The following is a 23,187-nucleotide window of genomic DNA, read 5'->3' as shown; positions in this document are numbered from 1 at the left end:
ATTTGATCAATGGTTTCCTTTAATTACCCACCATCAAAAAAGATGGACGGTATATTGATTTTGTCATGCCGTTTATAACTCATCAAAATATTTGTGGTGGACCTACATTAGTATACAGTCCGTCCGCCTGTATGTCTAATGAAAACACTATAGGGCCCAAACGAAATGATCTAGCTGGCCGAAATTTTCCACAAATACTCTCTGTTGACAAAATTTTTTGGTGTTGAAAATGGGCAATGTTGGGAAAATGATTTCACCTTGCTCCCATACAAATGACCCCCTGAATATTTCTTAAGCATTCATAAATATGTTGGTTATGCGGAAATATTGATAAAATCATGCACAAATTAGTTCTCTTACTCTACTCTAAAGTACATACTCTAAAGTATGGCGAAACATACATATCTGTTATATTAAAGTTAATATCTTGGACAAAAACATGTTTTATATGAACCTAACTCTTTCTACCAACTTTTGTGATGATCGGTTCATAATCAATATAACCCAGAGACCGAAAATAACAGGTTCACTTTCATTTCAATGGTAAATTCTCATTCGCAGCCATTTAAAAATAATTTTAATTATTCGAGAACATTTTAGGTTTGGGGTTGAGAGAAACAGAACAGAAACAAACTCAAATAATCTGGATGAGTGATTTATAATTTATTTTTTTCGTAAAGGTCAGCTTGTGACTTTTATTTGCGAACATGTAAAATAAATCGCAAAAATGCAACGCTTAAATATATAAAATTTATCAAAAGTTTAATAACAATTCAAAAAAATTATCATTTCTGTTACTCAGACTTCATTAAAAATTACTAATAATATGTAATTGTATGTAAATAAAAGAGAAAGTAACAGTTATTAAGAACAGGAACAAGTGAATTGTTTATCTCACTCCAAACCATTAAAAAACAACAAAAACGAATAAAGGTCATACCAAACCATTTAAATTAAAATCATTTTATAACTGTTATTATCAGTGATTTATTTTTATCAGTTTTTCAAAAGTTTAAAAAGCATCATTGTAAAAAACTTAGTTTACACGAAAAAGGGAGCTCTATCTGGGATCTGACATATTTCTGAAAAAAATCGCTCTATATTTCTCATATTTCTTACTGAAAATTTAGTAGAAAATGAACTTAATCGGTTATCACTCAAATTATCTAAATTTACTTTGAATATCAGTCATGGATTCGAGCAACTTATAGACAGGCTACTGTTTTATCGCAAAATTGTGTTCAGCGATCATTAATAAGTGAGTGAGACCAGTCCACAATGGAGTGAGATCAAACCACAACAGGCCCAACAGGTCCCATTACATCCAGAAAAATGCTGCTTTTGGTGCGCTTTATTCATCGGACCTTATTTCTTCAAAAATTATGTTGAAGCTCGCGTTGCGGTCAATGGAGATCGTTACCGCACTATGATCAATGATTTTTTGTTTGAAAATATAGATGACATTGATCCGGGCGAGACGTGGTTTCAACAGAATGGCGTACGTGCCAAACGACGACAGCAACCACCAATTTTTTGAAATCAAAATTTCGCGACTACTTGATTTCGAGAAATGGACCTGTCAATTGACTTCCAAGGTCGAGCGATTTGATACCTCTCAATTATTTCCTGTAGGGCAACATGAAGTCACTAGATTATGCTGATAAACTAGCCAAAATTGACGCCTCGGAGTCCAACATTGTTCATGTTATTCGTGACATATGGCCAGCAATGCTCGAAAAAGTATGACCGAAATCAGTTTCAAATGTTAATGCCATGCATTGATCTTTCGAATAAAAAAAAATTATTTAAATTTACTTTTTTGTGTTATCTTTTACACTTTCAAGTTCTACTTCGGCTTAAAAAGACACCCTTTATAAATCTCAGCTGCCTAAGAAACGGACATAAGAAAAATTCCATATTTAAATTGCAAAAGTTGGTCATATATAATTTGGCCATTTTATTTAACATATTTTAGATTCTATGATTTTATACTATCCATTTTTACTCTGATTCACTGCACTGCAGAAATCTCCAGTTTTACCCCTGCTGTAATACTTAAATTAAACAACATTTATTGAATTAATAAATAAATATTTTATTTCATCTATTTTTCAAAAAAAAAAAAACAAAACAAAAAACTAATGCTATTTAACTATCAACAACACAAAGTAATCACAACCGCTTAATGATCGGCTTTGGGCAAATGAGCACCTTCGGGTTGGAAACCATTCTCATCAGCAACATAGTTGACGGTGAATTTTTCGCCAGTCTTCTCATCAACCCAGGAGTAAGAACCATGAACAACGATGGCTTCGTGATCAGTACCAACATCCTTCAATTTACCTTCGGCGGTCTCGTAGGTGCCATCAGACAATTCTGAAACGTAGTGGAAGCCCTCAGGTTCAACTTCAGATTCTTGTTTCAAGACCTCAGCATGGTGTTCGACAGCCAAAGCGACGGCGAAGAGAGCAGCGAAAACAATGAAGAATTTCATTTTGTTTGTATTATTCTGTTTATTGATAGAAACTGAATGATGACTTTCTCTCGGAAACTTGGTGTTTTTATAAGGAATTTCTTTTGTAGTTGATAATCAATATCGAAATGTTAAAGTTTGTTTGTTTAAACTTTAAAGAAATTTGCGTTTACTTAGTTTCCTAAAGAAAACTGGATTTTGTTTTAATTTTTGAAATATTAAATTATTGCAATGTGTATAAAAACGTCATCGCACACACACTGCACAGTGTTATAGATAGCAAATTTGCCAAGAATTAATAATTTGAAATATCAATATAAAAGAATTTTAATTTCCCAACACAATTTACTGTTACTTAAGATGGCATGTTTTAAAACCGGATGCACTCCACTGTGCTAAAGTTTTCTATGCTTTGTGATAATCAGTTAGGAATTTTATAAATATTCAGCTATTTTCAAGTTTTGTTTTATGTTAGATAACCCATTGTCACTTAAATAAAATTTGGCAGTTCCCATATGAATCTATATTTATAAAAATGGATGTTTGTATGTGGGTATGTGTGTATGGATGTATGTTCCGAATGAACTCAAAAACGGCTGGACCGATTTTGATGAAATTTTCAGAGTATCTTCAGAATAGCCTAGCGGGTAACACTGTATAGATATATTTTTGATATTCGGTCTGTGGGCAGAGGGGTGTGTAAAAATCAAATTTTTACATTATACAGCTAATGCCCTATATTTCATAAAATTGGAAGTGTGTATGTACAGTTCCGTATGGACTTAAAAATGGCTGGACCGATTTTGATGAAATTTTCACGGAATCTTCAGAAAAGACTTTTGGGTAACAGTGTAAAGTCAGTTTTTTCATTTTCGGTCTGTGAAGGGCCAGCAACGCGGACCGGGTTCAGCTAGTGAAATATAAAAATGAATGTTGAATGAGAATTAAAAACACAATTTTTAACAATTATAAATATTATGGGTGAGTGTAATTTCGACGAAATTTAGTTTTTGGTCACACACTTTTTTAAAATTAATTCTTAAATTCTTAAAATTAGTCTATTTTCAGATTGTTTCTTTGGGTTGCTTATTTATGATTTTCTAATTTTAAATTTCTAGAACCCTTTTGTACCTATGCACAGTGTGGTAGATCCCAAATCTATCTGGACAATATTAATAAATCACGTTGGGTTCACTTTTCACTTATGAATTATATAAAAAACTAGCTGTCCCGGCAAACGTTGTTCTGCCATATCTCACAAAAAGTTTGAAGACTCCCACTATAATAGTACTCCAGATGTGCATTAATAAATTTTTACTTTGTATGGGAGGTGCCATGCCCATTGTACCTATATAGGTCAATTGTGAATCTAAACCATCCAGGGACCCACTCAAACACACACAACAAATTTCATCGAAATCGGCCCAGCCGTTAAGGAGGAGTTCAGTTACTAACACACGTACAGAAGAATTATATATATAAAGAAATGAGTTCAAATATATAAACGATTATTTTGGGAGTTTTTACACATTCATAAAAAATTTTCTATCGTGAAAGAGTGGAGAACATATTGTAAAAGTGAAAAAGTCGCAAGAATGCGCAAGATGTTTTTGATTTACATTAAAGTGAACACTTGAAAGATTAACCCAAATATAGTTTTACACCGGAACTATCCGGTATAAATAGCTTTAACTCTACTTTAAAAAAGGAAATATTTTATTTTTTCCAATTTCTGATCTTCTCACAAAAATAGTTTTTTTTAATAGTTACAATTGAAATAATTAAATGAAAATTGTTGTATATTTCCTTGAAATAGTGCTTAATAATAATAAAAAAAATATGACAATAAAATCACCGTAGCCTTTTTAATCATAACCAAAGTCACACAAAAAAACACTTCTCTTTTAAATCGGAATAACAGGACAACAATTGACTTTAAAGCTTAGTTTTTCCTAATCAGAACTAAAAAAATAAAAAAAAAAATATTGAATTACAGTTACCTATTGTATTGAGAAGATCATCATTAAACGATCAGAAAGAATTTTGCCAGACATTTTTTTAATTTTGTCCAGCTAGAATTGTGATTTACCACAGTGTGTCAAAATTGAGCAAGACAGCATAGACAGCAAAATTTTTGTGAAATTACGTTTCAAATAAATTTTAGTAACGAAAAATTTGTTATTTGAAATAGGCATGAAATTTTATGGTTTTTAATAATAATACTAGCGGATACCCAGCGTGTGCTACTACGCACAAAAAAAATATTTTTGTAAAAAAAAGTACCAAAACAGTTATCAATTATACGTTAAAATTTCAAAAAGTTACAAAATCCTTTAAATTCTAATTTCCAAAAATTCCTAGTGCATTTTAAAAATTTTCAAAAGTTCAAAAATTTTGTGTTGAGTTAATCGGTTGGATGGTTTCAGAGTCTATAAAGGACATAGGTAGAAACATTTTTTGTTAAATATTAAAAATTAAAAATATAGCAGTACCCGGCGTGTGCCACTAATCTAAAAATTATTTTTTTAATGGTTTATAATGTTTATAATAACATTTTTTTAGCATGCGTAAAAAATAAAAAAAAAGTACCAAAAAGAGGAATTAAAAAAGTGCCAAAATCCATTTGATTTTTTTTTTAATGACTACAATTCCATTTAAATTAAATTTCTTGGATATGGAATACAAAAAAGTACTAAAACTTGAGTTTCTCCCGTTTTATCCCCTTAAAAGTACAAAAGTCAAAAAGTACCACTTATGTTTTGCGTAAATTTAGATTAAGTTCGACTTTTAGTACTAGATTTATTAGTTCCGGGGACATAGAGATGTTGATTTACTCCCTTAAAATTCGAATTTCCAAATCATTTCTTAGTGGATCTACACATCGTGTGAGGTACCTACATACAAATTCTCAAAAGTTCAAATTTGAGTAAAATCTTTTTTCTACAATTTCATTCAAGTGGACTGTGCAATTTTCAATAGCTTTAAAAATTTTTGTTTTTTATATCTCATTAGAACGATTTTTATCGGCTCTAAATGTAAGTCTTCTTTCTACCCCAAAATTGAGTTATTGGGCGATTGCTGTTTTGTAACAATAAATGCATCATTTAATGCAAAAAAAAATATTAAATACTGCCCCCTATTATGGTGAAGCAAATCCATGTTTAGTACAGAAAGAAGTCAAGAGACAGCACACAGTGGGGCAGTACCGAAATAAATCTGGCATTTCTAAACGGCTGGTCCGATCGGGATAAAATTTTACGTGGGCCTTAGCCAAGGAGCATTCGAGTTTAAGTTATTAAAATGCTCCAGGGGCGTCGATATGGGGCTCAAAGTAGGGTACCTTCGACATGTAAAATTTTTAAACACTTGCCATTTTTTTGTTTCCCATCCGATTTCAAAGATTTTAATATTTTTGAAAAGCTCTCGGATTTCGAGTTATAGGCATTTAAAAATTTAAATTTTAAAATTAGGCCATACCTTGGAAAATTTATACAAATTTTCTGGTATGAAAAATTGCCATATTTTTGATTGACTTAATTTTATAGTGGCATATTTTTGAACCTAATTGAGATATTGACTTTAAATTTTTTTTGGAAGACCATAAATTAACTTATCTAAACAAAACAATATAGATCGGAATAAATGTGGATCAAATTGTTCCTAATATTTGCAATCCTATTAAAATTTTGATATATATTTTAGTTTTAGAAACTCAATGAATATGTAATATGTAAGAAAATCTTTATTTATTAACGAAACTCAATGAAATTTTTAATGTTTTTTAAGTTTATTATATTGGAGCGAAAATCCCAAAAATGTTTTTATTACAATTTTGCCTATAGGGTCCACATTTCCTTCGGGGCTGGGAAAATACTTTGGCGATAAATAGGGAACACATCAAGGTTTCCAAAGCTGCTTTTTGTTTTCTGATCCCGGCTTTGGGATTTTAAAACATGTGGCCCAAATTGTAATTTTTAATAAAAAAAAATAGGTCAAATTCCGAAGGGCGTAGGGACGACATATTCTAAGAATCAGACATGTTATTTATATTGGAATGCTCTCCGTAAAGATGTCTTTCAGAAAAACATAAAATTGTTATATGTTCTTAAAGAAAGTTTTTTTTTTAATTAAAAAAGAGTAAGTCACATTTTCGCCCAAAAAACAGCAAAAATCAACTACTTTTTGAATATTTAAATTGAAAATCGTTAATTTTTGGATCCATAATTGATATTGCCCTGATATCTTTTGTATGTTATTCGTAATTTAGTTGTCTAACCAATAAAAAAAATTCGAGTCCATTCGGTACAAAAGTACTACCCATATTTTTAAAAAAGCGGACCAAGGTATGGTAAAATTTTAAAATTTCAATTTTGAAATGCCTATAACTCGAAAAGTAAAAGAGATAAATAGCACACGCAAGCATGTTTCTTCAAGACCTAGCCGAGCGCTTTCCAAAGATATAAAAAGTCTTTGAAATCGGATAGGAAACAAAAAAAATCGTAACTGTTTAAAAATTTTACATGTCGAAGGTACCCTACTTTGAGCCCCCATAGCGCCGCCCCTGGATCATTTGTATGGCCCATTTTAATACCTTAAACTCGAATACTTTTTATTTTTTACACAATATTCCGCCTGCGCCGCTTTTTTACAAAATATTACACTAATACAAAATATATTTACAAATCAATATTTTAACAAATCTCATTAAACCAAAATATATTTCGTATTCAAATAGATATAGTTTGTACTTCATCCAAAAGTCTTAAAAGAGATTTCAACACAAATTGAGAAAGCTACAAGCACATTTGTTGGATTCAAACGGTCTACTATTAAGTTATATTGTCATAATGTCCTAATATATTATGATAGTTTAAACAAATTGTTGTTGTACTTCAAACAAAAAGTTTTATTTTATGATAAAACAATAAAAATAGTTCAAAAAGTCTAAAGGTAGGGTCAGACTACGCAAATTATTTGACACAAGATGTTTCATGTGTTTGATCAAAACTACATCAAATAATTCATGGGTTGATTTTGTGTTCACACTGTACACATTTATTTGCCATATTTGTTTAATCAAACTACACCAAAATACTATCAAACACACAAAGGGGAAAATATATTTGACTTGTGGTCACATTTATGGTAATATTTGTTCTAAATAATTATTAAATAAAGCTGCAAAACAACTTTAATTTCTTTCATCAATAAAAAAGACATTTCTAGAAAGTAAAATATTACCAGATTTTGCTTTACATTTGAAAGAATTATGAAATTTCAGTACTTTTATTTAAGCGTCAAATATTTTATGTTTCTAGTTTGAACACAAAATATTTTTGCACTGCAAACAAGAAAACAGCTGAATTTGGTCAAACAAATTTATTTGCCAATATGAAAACATTCTTGTAATGTGACCAATGTGTGACCACTAAACAGCAATTATTTTCCTGCATTTTGGGTATTTTTTTATTTGATCTTGCAATTCATTTGCAAGATCAAACAGCGTCAAATAACAGCTGTTGCATCATGTGTTATCGCAAAAGTAGTGTTGCTATATCTTAAATTAAAAATCGCTAAATAATGAAAACAAATCGCAAAAAGAACACAAGCTTGAACAATTTAATAATATAATTATTAAATGTTTATTTATTAAACTATATTACTATCACAATTCATAATTGAAATTGAATGGAAATGTAATCATGTTTTATACTTGAAAAATATTTGAAATATTAAATATTTTTCAAACAAAAAACATATGGCTTGAATTTATGTTTCCATTTTACTGGAGAATGCTATTGAAATAAAGTGTAATACAACTGTAATTCATTTGCTTGACTATAACTCAAGGCTTGAATTACACTTGCTATCAACTTGAATTCCAGTAAAAATGCTTATTGGTTTTTAATACATATTATTAATCGAACACGACTTTTTCCAAACTTTTTTCATTCAGAATAAGAACATGTTCACAAATATTGTTAAATTTTATGGAAATGTTTACCTTTTTTATAATAAAAATTTTTGTATGATACTAAAATCAGAAAAGTGAAAAATGCTATTAGACATATTCTTCTTCTGCAGTAAAAAAAAAATTAAACAGATCATACTGTTTAAGAATTATTTTTTAATTACAATCAATTCATACTATTTATGTATGTATAAAAAATTTTCTTTGATTTTAAATTCAATCTGTATACAATTTCAGTTAATATTCCATATGTACATATGAGCAATTTTAAATTTTGAAAATAGACAAACTCCATGTATAAATAAAAAATAATCAAACATCAGACTATGTTAAACGTATAAAAATATAAATCGCATAAAATTGCAAAAATCGCAACATAGACTTCATGTCTTCAATTAGTTTTTCTCCCAGTATGTCATCCTAGGCTGAATGACTTTTATGTGAAGAAGAAGACTTCATTTATTGATGCAATTATTTAGTGAAAATAATTTAAATAACAAATATTCAAGAAATGTTGAATATCTATTTATGTTTAAAAAAAAAATAGTGAATTTGTGTCTTTAATTTAGTACGAAAAATATTTAAATAATCTCCTCTTATTTTTCCGCCATGCTGAGCAAATAATTTTCTGTTTTTTTCTATTTGATCAAACAATTATTTTATGAAAGTGTTTGATATAGTGTGACCACACGGCAAATATATTTACTGATTCTTTTTCGCAGCAGTTTGGTCAAACAAAAAGTGAAAAATTAAATTCAATATATGATAACAAAATTCAATAAATCTCTAATAAAATGATTACTTTACAATTCGAAATAAGTGCTTTAACCTTAAAAATATTTGCAAGATCAAATTATATATTTTTTAGGTATTTATGTAGCTAGTGGTCACACTTTGTTCACATTAAGAAAATATTTTGTTTGCCGGCAAATAATTTTGTTTGACTAAAATCATCTGTTTTGTTGTTTGCTCTAAATTTTATTTGTGGTCAGATTCAGGCAATGAAATATTTGACGATAAACGTCAAATATTAGCTGTGTGTGACCGTACCTTAATTAGATTAAAAATTTTTTGTTTGAAAAACAACAAAAATATGTTTAAACTATCGGACATTATGAAAATATGACCTTATAGCAGACCCTTTGAAACCCCCAATTGTTTTTGATCACCTTCACTGTGTTTGGGGACTTATTTCATTTTAAAAATTGGGGTTCTATTTCATATGAAATAAGACCCCAATAATGGGGTGTTATTTCATTTCTGATTGGGGAATTATTTCATTTTCAAAATTTGGGTTTTATTGCATATGAAATAAGGCCCCAAATTTTGGGGGTTATTTCATTTTATTTTTGGGGTGTTATTTCGTGGGGGGTTATTTCATGCCGCCTGATTCTGCCCCACTGTGCAGCGCCTACTATGTAATATTAGGCCCTAATTTAGTTTTTTCATAAATGTTGTAGGTCTAAATAAATATGAAAAAATAAAAGATTTACACGCTCAATAACGAGTGTATGATGATGAATAGTTATTTCAGAACAATTATATGGGGGATTTCATGTCTTCCGATAATGAAATTTGCACCAAGGTGAGTTCTATTGGATAGTGCAAAAAAAAAAGTAAAAATGTTACGTCTTTAATTACAAAACATTTATTTTGATAGATACCGAACTCGCATCCCACTAAGCGACCAAATAGGTCTTCAAGGAAAATATCTGAGCTTTATTTAAAAAAGAAAAAGTCAAATTTTTTTTTAATTTTTTAAAAATTATTTTTATTTTTGGAAGATTGAAGAAAGAGCTATATAAACTATTTGGGACACATTTTGCTAAGAACAATAGGTAATAAGTTACATGGATAAGAAAAAACAAATGCTTGGCCAAAATGTCAAATTTTGACCCCCTCTAACTCAGAGAGTTCTGGACGGATCTTGTTGAAAAATTGTGTCTGAATTACTATCTAATAGAACTAACCTTGGCTATTTTCACTTGACGTGAAATTCCCCATATATATAGATTCTTTAGATCAGTATAATGTTGTGAGTATTATTTACCCTTCAACTAAAATTACAATTACATCAATTGAGAACAAAGGTTGTCTTACATTTTGATCCATTAATTATTTTCTACTAAACCGATTTTGGATATTTTCAGTACGAAATTTATTAGGACAATGATAAATATTTTAGCGAGACCAAGCCACATTGCTAAATCGACTTAAGGATGAATATTTCTCAGCACTACTCAGTGAGTGATCGCACAAATACTAATTCTATCAAAATTTATGAATCTTATGCCTATTTCCTGCGAAATTTTCCATTATGAGATATAAACTTTGTAGTTGAGAGGCATGTCTTAGAAAAATTCATTATCATATATATACTGCAATTAAAAAATGCTGGCATTTATCATTTATGGAAACATTTCTTCAAATTCAAAATTTAGTCTAAATTTTAAGACAGAACAGCTGTTATTGCTGTTTAATAAATTCAATTAAATAGTTATAAAAGAAAAGAAAGTCTCTTTTAAACTGTATTAAAACATTATTTATTCAAAGAATATCAGAATTTTCCTAATACTAGGGATCCTAATCTGTCGAACATGCGGTTTATTAATAACTAGCATAACCCGGTGCTCTTCGCTGCCCCTACCCTAGTAAAATTAAAAAATATGAATGGATTTCTGATAAAACCTAACTATGTACAATGCACAGTAGGTAATTTGACCTACTTTTTAGGCCATAATTAATTTCAGCCAAAGTTTTGGACCGATATGGCTGAAATTTGGAATTTAAGAGCTTATCATGAGCACGTACAGCTGGATTATTTGATTTTTGTAATAATGATGAATATTTTTAGGGTTGCCACCGTATAAAAAAAAGTAAAAAAACTGAATATCTCGAAAACTAACTGATACATTTTTTTGAAATTCGGCACGATGAAAATACGCTAACAAAATAGCGTATAAGTCATTCAGACAAAATCTTGCTTGAAAAAGACGTTAATTTTCCGTGAGCATTGTGCCATCTAACGATAAATTTTTACAAAAAGTTTGTGCCTTTTGCTTTAACGAAGCTAAATCTTGTTTTGAAACATTATTTAAATAAATTTCACTGATAATAAAATTGTATAGATTTTTTTCTTATTATCTTTTTCACATTAGAAAGTTCGCTATATTTTAAGCTGAGGCTGTCTGAAAGAAAATGATATAAATCAAAAACCGATACGAAAAATAACAAAAAATAAATTTAGAATTCTTTTATTAACACTTTTCACATTAACACATTATCAAAAGTTTAGCGAAGTCAATATTTATGGAAAAAGTCATTAATTTGAGGTTATGTTAGAATTACACGTTTTGTTAACAAAAGCAATAACGTCCACCAAAATATTTTTTTTAATAACTTACTATCCCCTCTCTTAACCGTATTATGCACGATTTCCTTCTATTCAAAATTACACTTTTTTACTTTAACATTCCTTTATAAGGAAAGTTAAAGTAAAGCCGACCATGCTTAGCTAAACTTCGAACAGGGATTAGGAATAAATACGTTTTTAGCTAACCTAAGTAGATTGGTAATAAATTGATTGATACAGAGTTTAAATACTTTTAGTATTATAGTTCTCCAGATATTCAAAATTAATTATTTAATTTTTGCCACGACCACTAATGCAATCCCGACCATTTTCAGCCAATCTATGTAAAGTGGTAAGAAAGCTATGCGAACTAAGTTTGAAGAACCTTGCAATTATTACTTTGTATGGGAGGCAACTCAACTCCTTTTCCGACCCGTCCCATTTTGGGTCCCCAGATATTCGAAATCAATATTTACTCTGTATGGGAGGTGCTACGCCCTAATCTAATTCCAACTATATTCAGCTAAATTCCTCACAGTAATAAGAAATTAATTCGTAAAAAGTTTAAACACTTTTACAATTATAGTTCTCCAGATATTGGAAATTAAATATTTACTTTGTATTGGGTGTGCCACGCCTACTATTCCATTCCAGAAACTATGCAAAATTATAAATGAGCTATTTAGACAAAATTTGAAAAATCTTGCAATTATAGTTCACAAAATATTTAGAAATAAGAATTTACTTTGTATGGGAGGTGGCTCACCATTTGTTCCGTAATGGTGTAATTTTTTGAAATCGGAACACAAACGAAGAAATATTATTATTTTTAAAATTGAACATACCCGAGGTCTCCTAGCAAAAGAGGTCTTGAGCTCCAAATCTTCTCGTAAAAAACCGGAAGCTCGATTTTGATTTTAGAACCATGGTTTCTTCTGGAAAAGTTCTTAGAATTTTCCGTAGATTAGGAATTTGCTATACGCTTAGTAGTCAAAAAAATTTACCCACCCTAATACGCATAGTTTTCGTAACATGTCAACAGTTCTAATAAATTTTATTTCCTAATACCAAACTAACTAAATATAAGATAAATTTTACTTTCATATATAGAAACATAAATATTTCCACTAATTTTACCTCTGTTACTTTTTTTTCCTAAAATCAAATAAAACAATAATTTTTAAATCAATTAACAAAATAATTTATTTATAAAAAACAAATCACTTAATGTTGAGGTTTGGGCAAATGAGCACCTTCGGGTTGGAAACCATTCTCATCAGCAACATAGTTGACGGTGAATTTTTCGCCAGTCTTCTCATCAACCCAGGAGTAAGAACCGTGAACAACGATGGCTTCGTGATCACTACCAACATCCTTCAATTTACCTTCGGCGGTCTCGTAGGTACCATCAGAGAGTTCGGAAACATAGTGGAAGCCCTCAGGTTCAACTTCGGATTCTTGTTTCAAGACCTCAGCATGGTGTTCAGCGGGAGCAGCCAAAGCGACGGCGAAAAGAGCAGCAAAAACAATGAAGAATTTCATTTTGTTATTCGGTGTATCGGTAAAAACTGAATGATGATTTTCTCTCCGAGCCAGGGAGATTTTATATGAAATTTTTGTTTGTCTTTGGGGAAGTGTTCTGGTTGTGTTCAGTCGCTAAATGTTAAAGTTGGATTTTTGTGTTTTTGCAAATCATTGAGTTAAATAAAACAGGAATTTCTTTTAAGAATTTAAATACTTATTTAATTATAGCAATGAGTTTAAAAGCATAAAGCACTGTGTTGGCGATTGCTTAATAACTTTTAATAAATATAAAACGTTTAAACTAATTTGGAACTTGAAATATTAATAATCCTATTCCCTGGAATATATGTACATTAGAGTGCTCCAAGATTGTATGGACGAAAAAAACTTTCTAGGTACAGGCCGTCCCCCCCTCTAGAATTGTTCTATGTATTGTAGAAACACATTGTGTAAAATATTAGGATGATAGGATAACGTTAACTGGTGGCGCAACGACGCTGAAGTTTTGAGGTGCATTTACAAGGGGAAAATGTGCAATTTTTTCAGTTTTTGTAAAAATTTTGCCATTAAATAATGACTTTTACAATTTAATTTAAAAGAATCGAAATGTGTACGTAATTGTCGTTATAATAAGATATAAAAGACAAAAATTGGTGAAAAAATGTTAAAGTTATTAAAAAATCGCCAGGCCATTAACGTGTCTCATGCCACTAGAACAAAAAATTTATGAACAAAATTAACATATTTTGAGAAATATTAAAATAAAAGCTTATTTTTACTTAAAATATATCCATATTTACTTGTATATGAGTTTTTGTCCTCGTAGGATACCGTTAACCTATTCGCAGGTATGACCAAAAAAATTAAATTTTTTTAACGGCAGTTTCAAAACTCCAATTAAAAATTTTTAAAAATTTTGTTAAACAAATTTCAGAATTTTTTGATCATCACATGGGGATTTATTGACAACATAATAGGGAATAAAAATGTGAAAAAAGTATGTCAATACCTCCTATAGTTTTTCCGTACCTGCGATATAAATTTTGCGATTTTCGAGAAAAACTAATTTTTTGGCCATATTTTGGGGAATGACCAGCATTTCCTTACTGTAATTATTTTTAAGTAAAAGCTATTCAGAATAATATAGTCCAGGTAATTTTATATATAGTCTGAAAGTTTTACTAAAATCGGAAAACGTTAACCCTTAAATCGTGAAGGTCAAAGGTCAATTTTTTCAATATTTGGAATTTCTCATGGAAAGATAGCGAAATATTATATATTTTTGGGCCGATTTTGATGAAACTTAAGAAAAATATAAAATGAAGTCTAGTATTCACAATAACAGTACAAAAATGGAAACTAACCCTTAAGAGTACTTGGGGTCAAAATGAATGTGTTTTTCGTGATTTTAAAAGTTGAGGGTCATTTGGACCCCAAGTGCTATTAAGGGTTAATTTCCATTTTTGTACTGTTATTGTGAATACTAGACTTAATTTTATATTTTTTTTAAGTTTCATCAAAATCGGCCCAAAAATATATAATATTTCGCTATCTTTCCATGAGAAATTCCAAATATTGAAAAAATTGACCTTTGACCTTCACGATTTAAGGGTTAACGTTTTCCGATTTTAGTAAAACTTTCAGACTATATTTAAAATTACCTGGACTATATTATTCTGAATAGCTTTTACTTAAAAATAATTACAGTAATGAAATGCTGTCATTCCCCAAAATATGGCCAAAAAATTAGTTTTTCTCGAAAATCGCAAAATTTATATCGCAGGTACGGAAAAACTATAGGAGGTATTGACATACTTTTTTCACATTTTTATTCCCTATTATGTTGTCAATAAATCCCCATATGATGATCAAAAAATTCTGAAATTTGTTTAACAAAATTTTTAAAAAATTTGAAATTGGAGTTTTGAAACTGCCGTTAAAAAAATTAAATTTTTTTGGTCATACCTGCGAATAGGTTAACGGTATCCTACGAGGACAAAAACTCATATACAAGTAAATATTGATATATTTTAAGTAAAAATAAGCTTTTATTTTAATATTTCTCAAAATATGTTAATTTTGTTCATAAATTTCTTGTTCTAGTGGCCTGAGACACGTTAATGGCCTGGCGATTTTTTAATAACTTTAACATTTTTTCACCAATTTTTGTCTTTTATATCTTATTATAACGACAATTACGTACACATTTCGATTCTTTTAAATTAAATTGTAAAAGTCATTATTTAATGGCAAAATTTTTACAAAAACTGAAAAAATTGCACATTTTCCCCTTGTAAATGCACCTCAAAACTTCAGCGTCGTTGCGCCACCAGTTAACGTTATCCTATCATCCTAATATTTTACACAATGTGTTTCTACAATACATAGAACAATTCTAGAGGGGGGGACGGTCAAAATTCGCAATTTTATTTTTTTGGAGCACTCTAATGTACATATAAGACTTTATATCATGCATCTAACAAGTGCAAGTTGAACGAACATAAGAACTGTGCAACATAAATTAAATGTTTAACTGTTCTTTTCTGGGTAGAAAAAGATAATTTGCTCAACGTCATTTAAATATATTGGTGAAGGTTAACGTCGAAATTATGAAACCTAATAATTGTGACAGACTCGTTTCAATGCAGTATTTGCGTCACTGCATAATTGTGCTTTTGCTGTATTTGCGGTATCATAGAATTTACAGTATTGAAGTGATGTAGAATGTTAGAAAAAGTCGTAGTTTGTGCTGTTTTTTTTCACGATAATTATTTCGAAAAATCGTTTATACACGCAGAGAAAAAACATGGTTGGACATGGCTACGATAACTATACTATGTTCTCTGTAACAATATATTGTTGTCGTAAACATATAAATAAATTAAAACAATAATTTAATTTCAACAATATTATAGTTACTGTAAACGTTTATATTTTCATCGCAATTATAAATATGAATATGGTTTTCGAACAACTAAATAATGATAATTAGGTAAACATATTATTTTTATATACAACCATTAAATGTTAGGTTTATATACGCGTAGTCATAATATGTTTAAGATGCAAACAAAATATGTTTACTTTTAATAGTCTTTTTTCCAACCATTTGTGAGTGCTGGTGTTTGTTTAAGCTGTGTTGTTTTTACTAGTAAATTTTGAGTGTCTGTAATTCCCATTCGCTCTATAGTTTTATTTGTATATTATCTTTAACTTTCCTAGAGCGAATAACAATAAATTTGATTTTATCAATAATATTTTAATTGTGAATTTAGTACTTTAAAACTAAAACCTATTAAAATTTTGTATTTTCAAAAATAAATTTTAATAATAATATGATTATTTTGGATTATAATATGATTTAATTGGGTCATAAATATGATGACTCTGGGTCATATTACGATTGTTTTTTATCATAATTTGATTATTTCAGAACATATTATGATATTTTATGATACTAATAATGATCATAATATGTTTTGGACTACAAGCAAAAATCTGATCATAATATGTTGCTCTTAGTTTATGGTTACCACAACCATGTTTTTTCTCTGCGTGTAGCCTTTACCATAACCATGACGTATATGGCTCTATGTCCATCTATATGTTCTTCAGTCTACTACTTAAATTAAATTTCAGAAATATATACTTTCAAGAACGCTATATTCATTCCTTGATTCCTATATTGAATTGATTGTATACTTATATTCTACTAGCTGACCCGCTCGCCACCCCAATTAGAAGAAAGAAATAGTACTATTAAGTCTTTGTGAATCTAATTGTAAAGTCCTAATTTCATATTTCTGGGTCCATTATTATAGAAAATGCAAAAGAAACTTACCTCTAAAGACACCTTTTGTGAATTCAAATTAATTTTTAGGTTTATTATTATAAAATATTCAAAATATATAAGAAATAGTACCATTGATTATCACTTTTGAATTCGCATTCACTAAACCATAACCCGTCATGTTTAAATTTTAAATTTATATAGCATTTCCTATATTATCAACTAATATTGTTTCTATAACACATAATTGGGGTATTCACACGGTCTAATATTTGGTCATATTGTCATTATTTCCTAATATATTATGCTAGTTTAAACAAATTTTTGTTGTGTTTCAAACAAAGAAGTTCTAAAATAATAAGACTATTTGAACTATGTTTATGGTTTTGTCATAAAATAATAATTCTTTTTGTTTAAAACACAGCAACAATTATTATAATATATTAGGACATTATGACAATACGACTAATAACAGACCGTGTGAATACCCCAAATATTTAATATAAAATTTCACAAAACCAAAACCGATCGGTTTTCAATTTTTTAAAACCGAAACCGCAATTTTGAAATTCTTCCGTTTTTTGGAAACTCTTGGTCCATTATTATAGAAAATTCAAAAAAGTAACCATTAGAATAAAAAAAAGTACCTGAATGCCCTTAAATTTTAACTCACTTGGAACCATATCTCTTAATTTCATATTTCTATGACCATTATTACAGAAAATTCAAAAAGTACCATTATAATGTAGAAAAAGTACCAAAAACCATCCACTTGTGAATTCCCGCCCACTCGGGCACATGTAAGCTTTATTTCATGTTTCTAGGTGCATTGGTGAAGAATTACAAAAAGTACCATTAGAATAAAGAAAAAGTACCAAAAAGTCTACCCCTAGAATTCTCACTCACTTAATATCATGTTTCTAAGTCAATTTTTATAAAAAATCTAAAGGTACCATTATAAGAATAAAAAAGTACCTACGGTTCAGTTCTCATATTTTGGTACCTAAATATTATACCCTATTTCTAACACTAACTTCACTCAGATACATATCAGCTAACTTTAATGTCGATAAGTGAAATAATTTAAAATATTAAAAAAGTACCATTCGGAGAAAAGTACCAATTTCCCTTTATCCTCCTTGAACACCGCTCAAGTTGGAAATTTAAAAATATTTCATTTTGCCAAAATTGTTTATGCTACAAACGATTAAAATCTGTGGTAATGTGCCCAAGAAAAAATATGTTTTAAAAAAAGTACCAAACTGTTTACCCGTATTTGGCCCAATATACACCTTGGCACTCGAGTTCCAAATAACAACCTGTAAGTTAATTTTTGTATGAATCCAGGAACCAATGTTAAACAAATTATAAAAATTGGCTTAATAGTTTAAAATAAAATTTATTTTCCCGATTTTATTCCTTTTTTGGTACCTTTTTTAATCCCCATTGAGGTGATAACATTTTATTCAAATAAATTTCTATATCGTGGTGGGAGCTCATAATAAAATATTCGAATGTCTATGTCAAATTATAGAAAAACATATTTTATGAAAAAGTACCAAAAATAAACACAATTTTTATCCCTTAAGGGTTCGAATTTCCAAAAAGTTCCAAACTTGTATTTCTCATTTTTTGATAAGTAAAGAACACGATTTAAATTTTGTTTTTACGTTTATTGGTTTAAAAGATACATAGGTTGTCAAAAAAGTACCAAAATACAGTTTTTACCAGTTTTCTCCCCTAAAAGGTTCGAATTTCGAATAAGTACGAAACACCTGTCAGCTCATTTTTTAAATGGATTAACACGCAATTTTAAGTTTGTTTGTATCTTTAGTAGTTTTGAAGATATAAGGTTACATAATTTACCCGTTTTTACCCTTTTTACCCACTAAAAGTTCGAATTCCCCCTAAACGTTTGAATTTCCAAAAAAAAATTAGTGGATCGTTTTGGGGAGGGAGGAATCCACAGTTAAAATTTCATGATTCTAGCTTCAGTCGTTTGGGCTGTGCGATGATGAAGCAGTCAGTCAGTAACGTTATATATATATATGGGCGATTTCACGTCAAGTGAACCAACTTTTAAAATCGATGTCTTCCGATCGGGATGAAATTATAAAAAGGGCGCATTTTAAAAAAAAGTTAGATTTTGCAAAAAAAAAGTCAAAAATTGCATATTTTGAGTTACAAAACATTAATTTTGATAGATATCCCACTCGCATCCCACTAAGCGACTAAATAGGTCTTCAAGAAAAAAAATATCTGAGCTTTCTGTTGAGCAAAAAAAAAATAAAAAAGTGGGCCTATTTCGAAAAAAAGTCAACAAAGTTTTTGATTTTGCAAAAAAATTAAAAAATTGCATGTTTTGAGTTACAAAACATTTTTTTGTATAGATATCGAATTCGCATCCCACTAAGCAGCGACCAAATAGGTCCTCAATGAAAATATCTAAGCTTTATTTTAAGAAAAAAAAGGCGCATTTTGAAAAAAAAAATCCAAAAAAAGGTTTTTGATTTGGAAAAAAAATATTAAAATTTTTTTATTTTTTTTTTAAATATTTTTTTTTCGTAAGATTGAAGAAATATCTATCTAAACTATTTGGGTCACATTTTGCTAAGATAATAAGTTGCATGGATGAGAAAAATCACATGTTTGGCCAAAATGTCAAATTTTGACCCCCTCTAACTCCGAGAGTTCTTGACCGATCTTGTTGAAAAATTGTGTTAATATCCAATAGGTCTAACTTTGGTGCAAATCGATTTTAAATGTTGATTCACTTGACGTGAAATCCCCCATATAGATTTTAGCAACAGTTTTTAAATATAAATTACGTTTGAAACAATCCCATATTTAGCACCCACAACTGAGGAAGACTCATTCGATTGTCAAAAAATTCCTTTGACACATCGAAAATATTTTCTTTGGGAACTTTAACGACTCAATTATGAGCGAAAAAAACTAAAAACTAAGGAAAAGTAAGTCGAAACAATTAGCTGAAAACCATTTGAAAGAATTTTAAAAACTGAGTGTATTTCATAAAAATTTGTTAAACACAATTTTCGTTTGACATTGAGGAACAGACAGAACATTTTATGAAAAAAATCAATGAAAATGAGTGGATTCACTTAATTGTGAATAAATTCGAAAAGAATCAATCGATTTTTATCTTCGATATCTCATTTTGTTCCTATTATACGCGGCTTTGCGATAAAGTAATAACCCTGCCATTTTCAATTTTTCCTGATTTTTTTAAAACAAAAAAATTGGATATTTTTACATAAAAAATATATTTTTTGCTTCAATTTATTATTATAACGCCGAAACTATAGAGCTGATTAAAACGCAATAATAACCGGATTAAAGGTTATGTAAATTTGAAATTTTCTAAGTTTACTTCAATAATATCGGACTAACCGGACTTTTGAGTTATCATAAATTATGTGAAGAAACGTCTAAAAAAATTCACAATTTAAAAAAAAAACTGCATGAAAAAAACTGTGTAATGAAGCATTTCTATGAAATTCATTTAAATCGAAAAAATTTGTGAGTTTGCTGATAAATAAATCTAGGCGTGAACTGTTAGCTGTTCAAATAACTACTTATATCAATCAAACATCCATTTTTTTAATTTAATTATTCTATTACATTTATTTTCAAAATATTTCGTTAACAACAATTCAACAAGTTTTCCACTTATTGTTGGGGTTTGGGCAAATGAGCACCTTCGGGTTGGAAACCGTTTTCATCAGCCACATAGGTGACGGTGAATTTTTCGCCAGTCTTCTCATCAACCCAGGAGTAAGAACCGTGAACAACGATGGCTTCGTGTTCGGTACCAACATCCTTCAATTTACCATCGGCGGTCTGGTAGGTGCCATCGGAGGTTTCGGAAACGTAGTGGAAGCCCTCGGGTTCTACATCGGATTCTTGTTTAACAATTTCAGCGGGAGCAGCCAAAGCAACGGCGAAAAGAGCAACGAAAACAATTAAGAATTTCATGTTGTTTGAATTTGTTGTATTATTCGGTTGTTAGTTAAAAACTGAATGATGATTTGCTCTCCGAATCTTGGAGTTTATATACATATGCAATGGGTTTTATTTAGGGGTTGTGTTTTTTCATTAAACCCAAAATGTTAAAGTTGGATTTGTTAAAGAAATTTCTTCTTTAAATGTTTATGCAAATTAATAAAATAAAACTGGTTAATCTTAGCAGTTTAGATTTTAAATTATTGCAATGAACATAATATCTTCAAAGCACAGTGGTTGGGGTGGCCAATTAAATTCTTAACATATATAACATAATATAGAACTTAGAAACTAATATTCCGTGCAAGAAATTGAAATATGAAGAGCGAAGATGTTAGGCTTTCCAAATATATACTTTAAACAAGTGACATGCATTATAGAAAATAATGTGGGTGGTATGAAATTTTTATTTAAAAAAATATTTGGTCAATTCACAAGGTCTCTTATCAGTCGTATTGTCATAATGTCTTAATATATCTCGACTCGGCAGCTCGGCTTAACCGACACTTAGGCATTCGGCGAAAGTCTCTACTGGATGGTTACGATAACAAAATAAACATAGCATACAGAGTACTATTATTTTAGGACATTTTTTACTTGAAAAACAATAAAAACCAATGTGAAATATTAGGACATTATGATAATATGACATGATAAGAGACCTTGTGAATTGACCAATTGTATTTATTTCTATTTGATTTTTGTTTGTTTTTTTTCAATATAAAAGTGTGCTTTTAAACCTGTTTAAATTTCTAACCGCTTTCTTAATAATTTTTGGGAAACGACATTCAAGTTAATGTTACCGTTAAGTCGTAAAATTATTTTATTATTAAAATCATAACTCTAAAACAAGTATTTAAAATTGGTTTTATTTTATTTTCCAAATAATTTATGTTTTTTATTTAATTCATTTCTTACGGTTCTTAATTGTATACATTTTATAACAACAGTTCAATTGTACAGAATGACTTGATTTTCTATAGAAAATTGTGGTCCTACAATTCGTTCGAAGCTTGTAAAACAGTTTTATAGGATATTCAACAAATACTAGAGTATATAAAACTGTATTCCACTGATGTATTGATTGCCATCAAAAAAGATGGGTGGTATATTGATTTTGTCATTCCATTTGTAACACATCAAAATATTTGTCGCAGATCCGCATTAGTGTATATAACATGGGTCCTCATAAAATCCTTATACGATCTAGCTATGTCCGTCCTTCTGTCTGTCTGTTGAAAACACAATGGGGTTTAGTTTTGTTCGAGGAAACTTTTGCTCCCACGAAATACAGAGCATTACCTTCGCGCCATGGATATTTGGCTTTTCGGGTTTCACATACTATTTCTTACGCTTCGGGTTGCTCCAAAAAATATATTATTTTATAGCGTTCAAACATCATTTCGGTCATGCAAAATCGTCTTTCAAGGTCATTCGGCTTTAATTTGTATGACAACCAATTTCCCTGCTTTTGGATGAATCCTGCTGCTCACAAACGTTTTGAATGAGAATCAAACAATGTGAGACCTACGATAAATCTTATTAATATATTTTAGCCCTTTCTATTCTAAAGCTATCCCTGTTGAGATGCCTTTCAAAAACATATAAACATTTTACAAAAAACTTAAACGTCTCACATTTAAACAAAATTTCCAAAAATCCATTCATGATCCGAATGAGCTGAAATTTAAAATGTAGTTAGTCCTTGAGAAGGTCTACAAAAAAATATATGTAGGTTATCTCTTTTAGTTCAAGAGATATTTATTATATTTTTTTTAAATTTTGCTCCATCTTTATTCTCGTATTTTATATATGATGGGCCTATTTTTCGATTTTTTTTAAATATCACCTATATTTGCAATAAAATTCTAAAAAAAATAAAACAAACCTGATAACAATTATCTTGTCCATATATAGAAAGTTACACGCATCCAAAGTGGAAGCATATTTTTATGTTTTTTTTTAAGTTTTTTCCCAAAAAATGTCTATATTTTTATACCCTTCACCTTCGTGAGAAGGGTATATATAAGTTTGTCATTGCGTTTGTAATTTCC

The 23,187-nt window shown here is 29.5% G+C and overlaps 3 protein-coding genes across 3 annotated transcripts; all 3 read right to left on the bottom strand.

Moving 5' to 3' along the window:
• Positions 1-2,098: 2,098 nt before the first annotated feature.
• Positions 2,099-2,540, bottom strand: LOC135954561 (larval cuticle protein 65Ab1-like). The gene has a single exon (XM_065504751.1). The coding sequence runs from the start codon at positions 2,492-2,494 to the stop codon at positions 2,183-2,185; it is 312 nt and encodes a 103-aa protein (XP_065360823.1). The 5' UTR covers positions 2,495-2,540; the 3' UTR covers positions 2,099-2,182.
• Positions 2,541-12,973: 10,433 nt separating this feature from the next.
• Positions 12,974-13,382, bottom strand: LOC135954348 (larval cuticle protein 65Ab1-like). Its single transcript, XM_065504489.1, has one exon. The coding sequence runs from the start codon at positions 13,336-13,338 to the stop codon at positions 13,021-13,023; it is 318 nt and encodes a 105-aa protein (XP_065360561.1). The 5' UTR covers positions 13,339-13,382; the 3' UTR covers positions 12,974-13,020.
• A 7,344-nt stretch (positions 13,383-20,726) lies between these two features.
• LOC135954141 (larval cuticle protein 65Ab1-like) lies at positions 20,727-21,172 on the bottom strand. Its single transcript, XM_065504215.1, has one exon. It carries the CDS (start codon positions 21,104-21,106, stop codon positions 20,801-20,803), a length of 306 nt encoding a protein of 101 aa, XP_065360287.1. The 5' UTR covers positions 21,107-21,172; the 3' UTR covers positions 20,727-20,800.
• Between the last annotated feature and the right edge of the window lie 2,015 nt (positions 21,173-23,187).

Source organism: Calliphora vicina, chromosome 3, assembly GCF_958450345.1.
Source record: "Calliphora vicina chromosome 3, idCalVici1.1, whole genome shotgun sequence".
Taxonomy (NCBI): Eukaryota; Metazoa; Arthropoda; class Insecta; order Diptera; family Calliphoridae; genus Calliphora; species Calliphora vicina.
The sequence above is the reverse complement of the archived record's forward strand: the minus strand, read 5'-3'. Positions and strand labels throughout refer to the sequence as shown.

Coding starts and splice junctions, on each gene's coding strand:
- LOC135954141 (XM_065504215.1), bottom strand. CDS start 21,106: ATGAAATTCTTAATTGTTTTCGTTGCTCTTTTCGCCGTTGCTTTGGCT.
- LOC135954561 (XM_065504751.1), bottom strand. CDS start 2,494: ATGAAATTCTTCATTGTTTTCGCTGCTCTCTTCGCCGTCGCTTTGGCT.
- LOC135954348 (XM_065504489.1), bottom strand. CDS start 13,338: ATGAAATTCTTCATTGTTTTTGCTGCTCTTTTCGCCGTCGCTTTGGCT.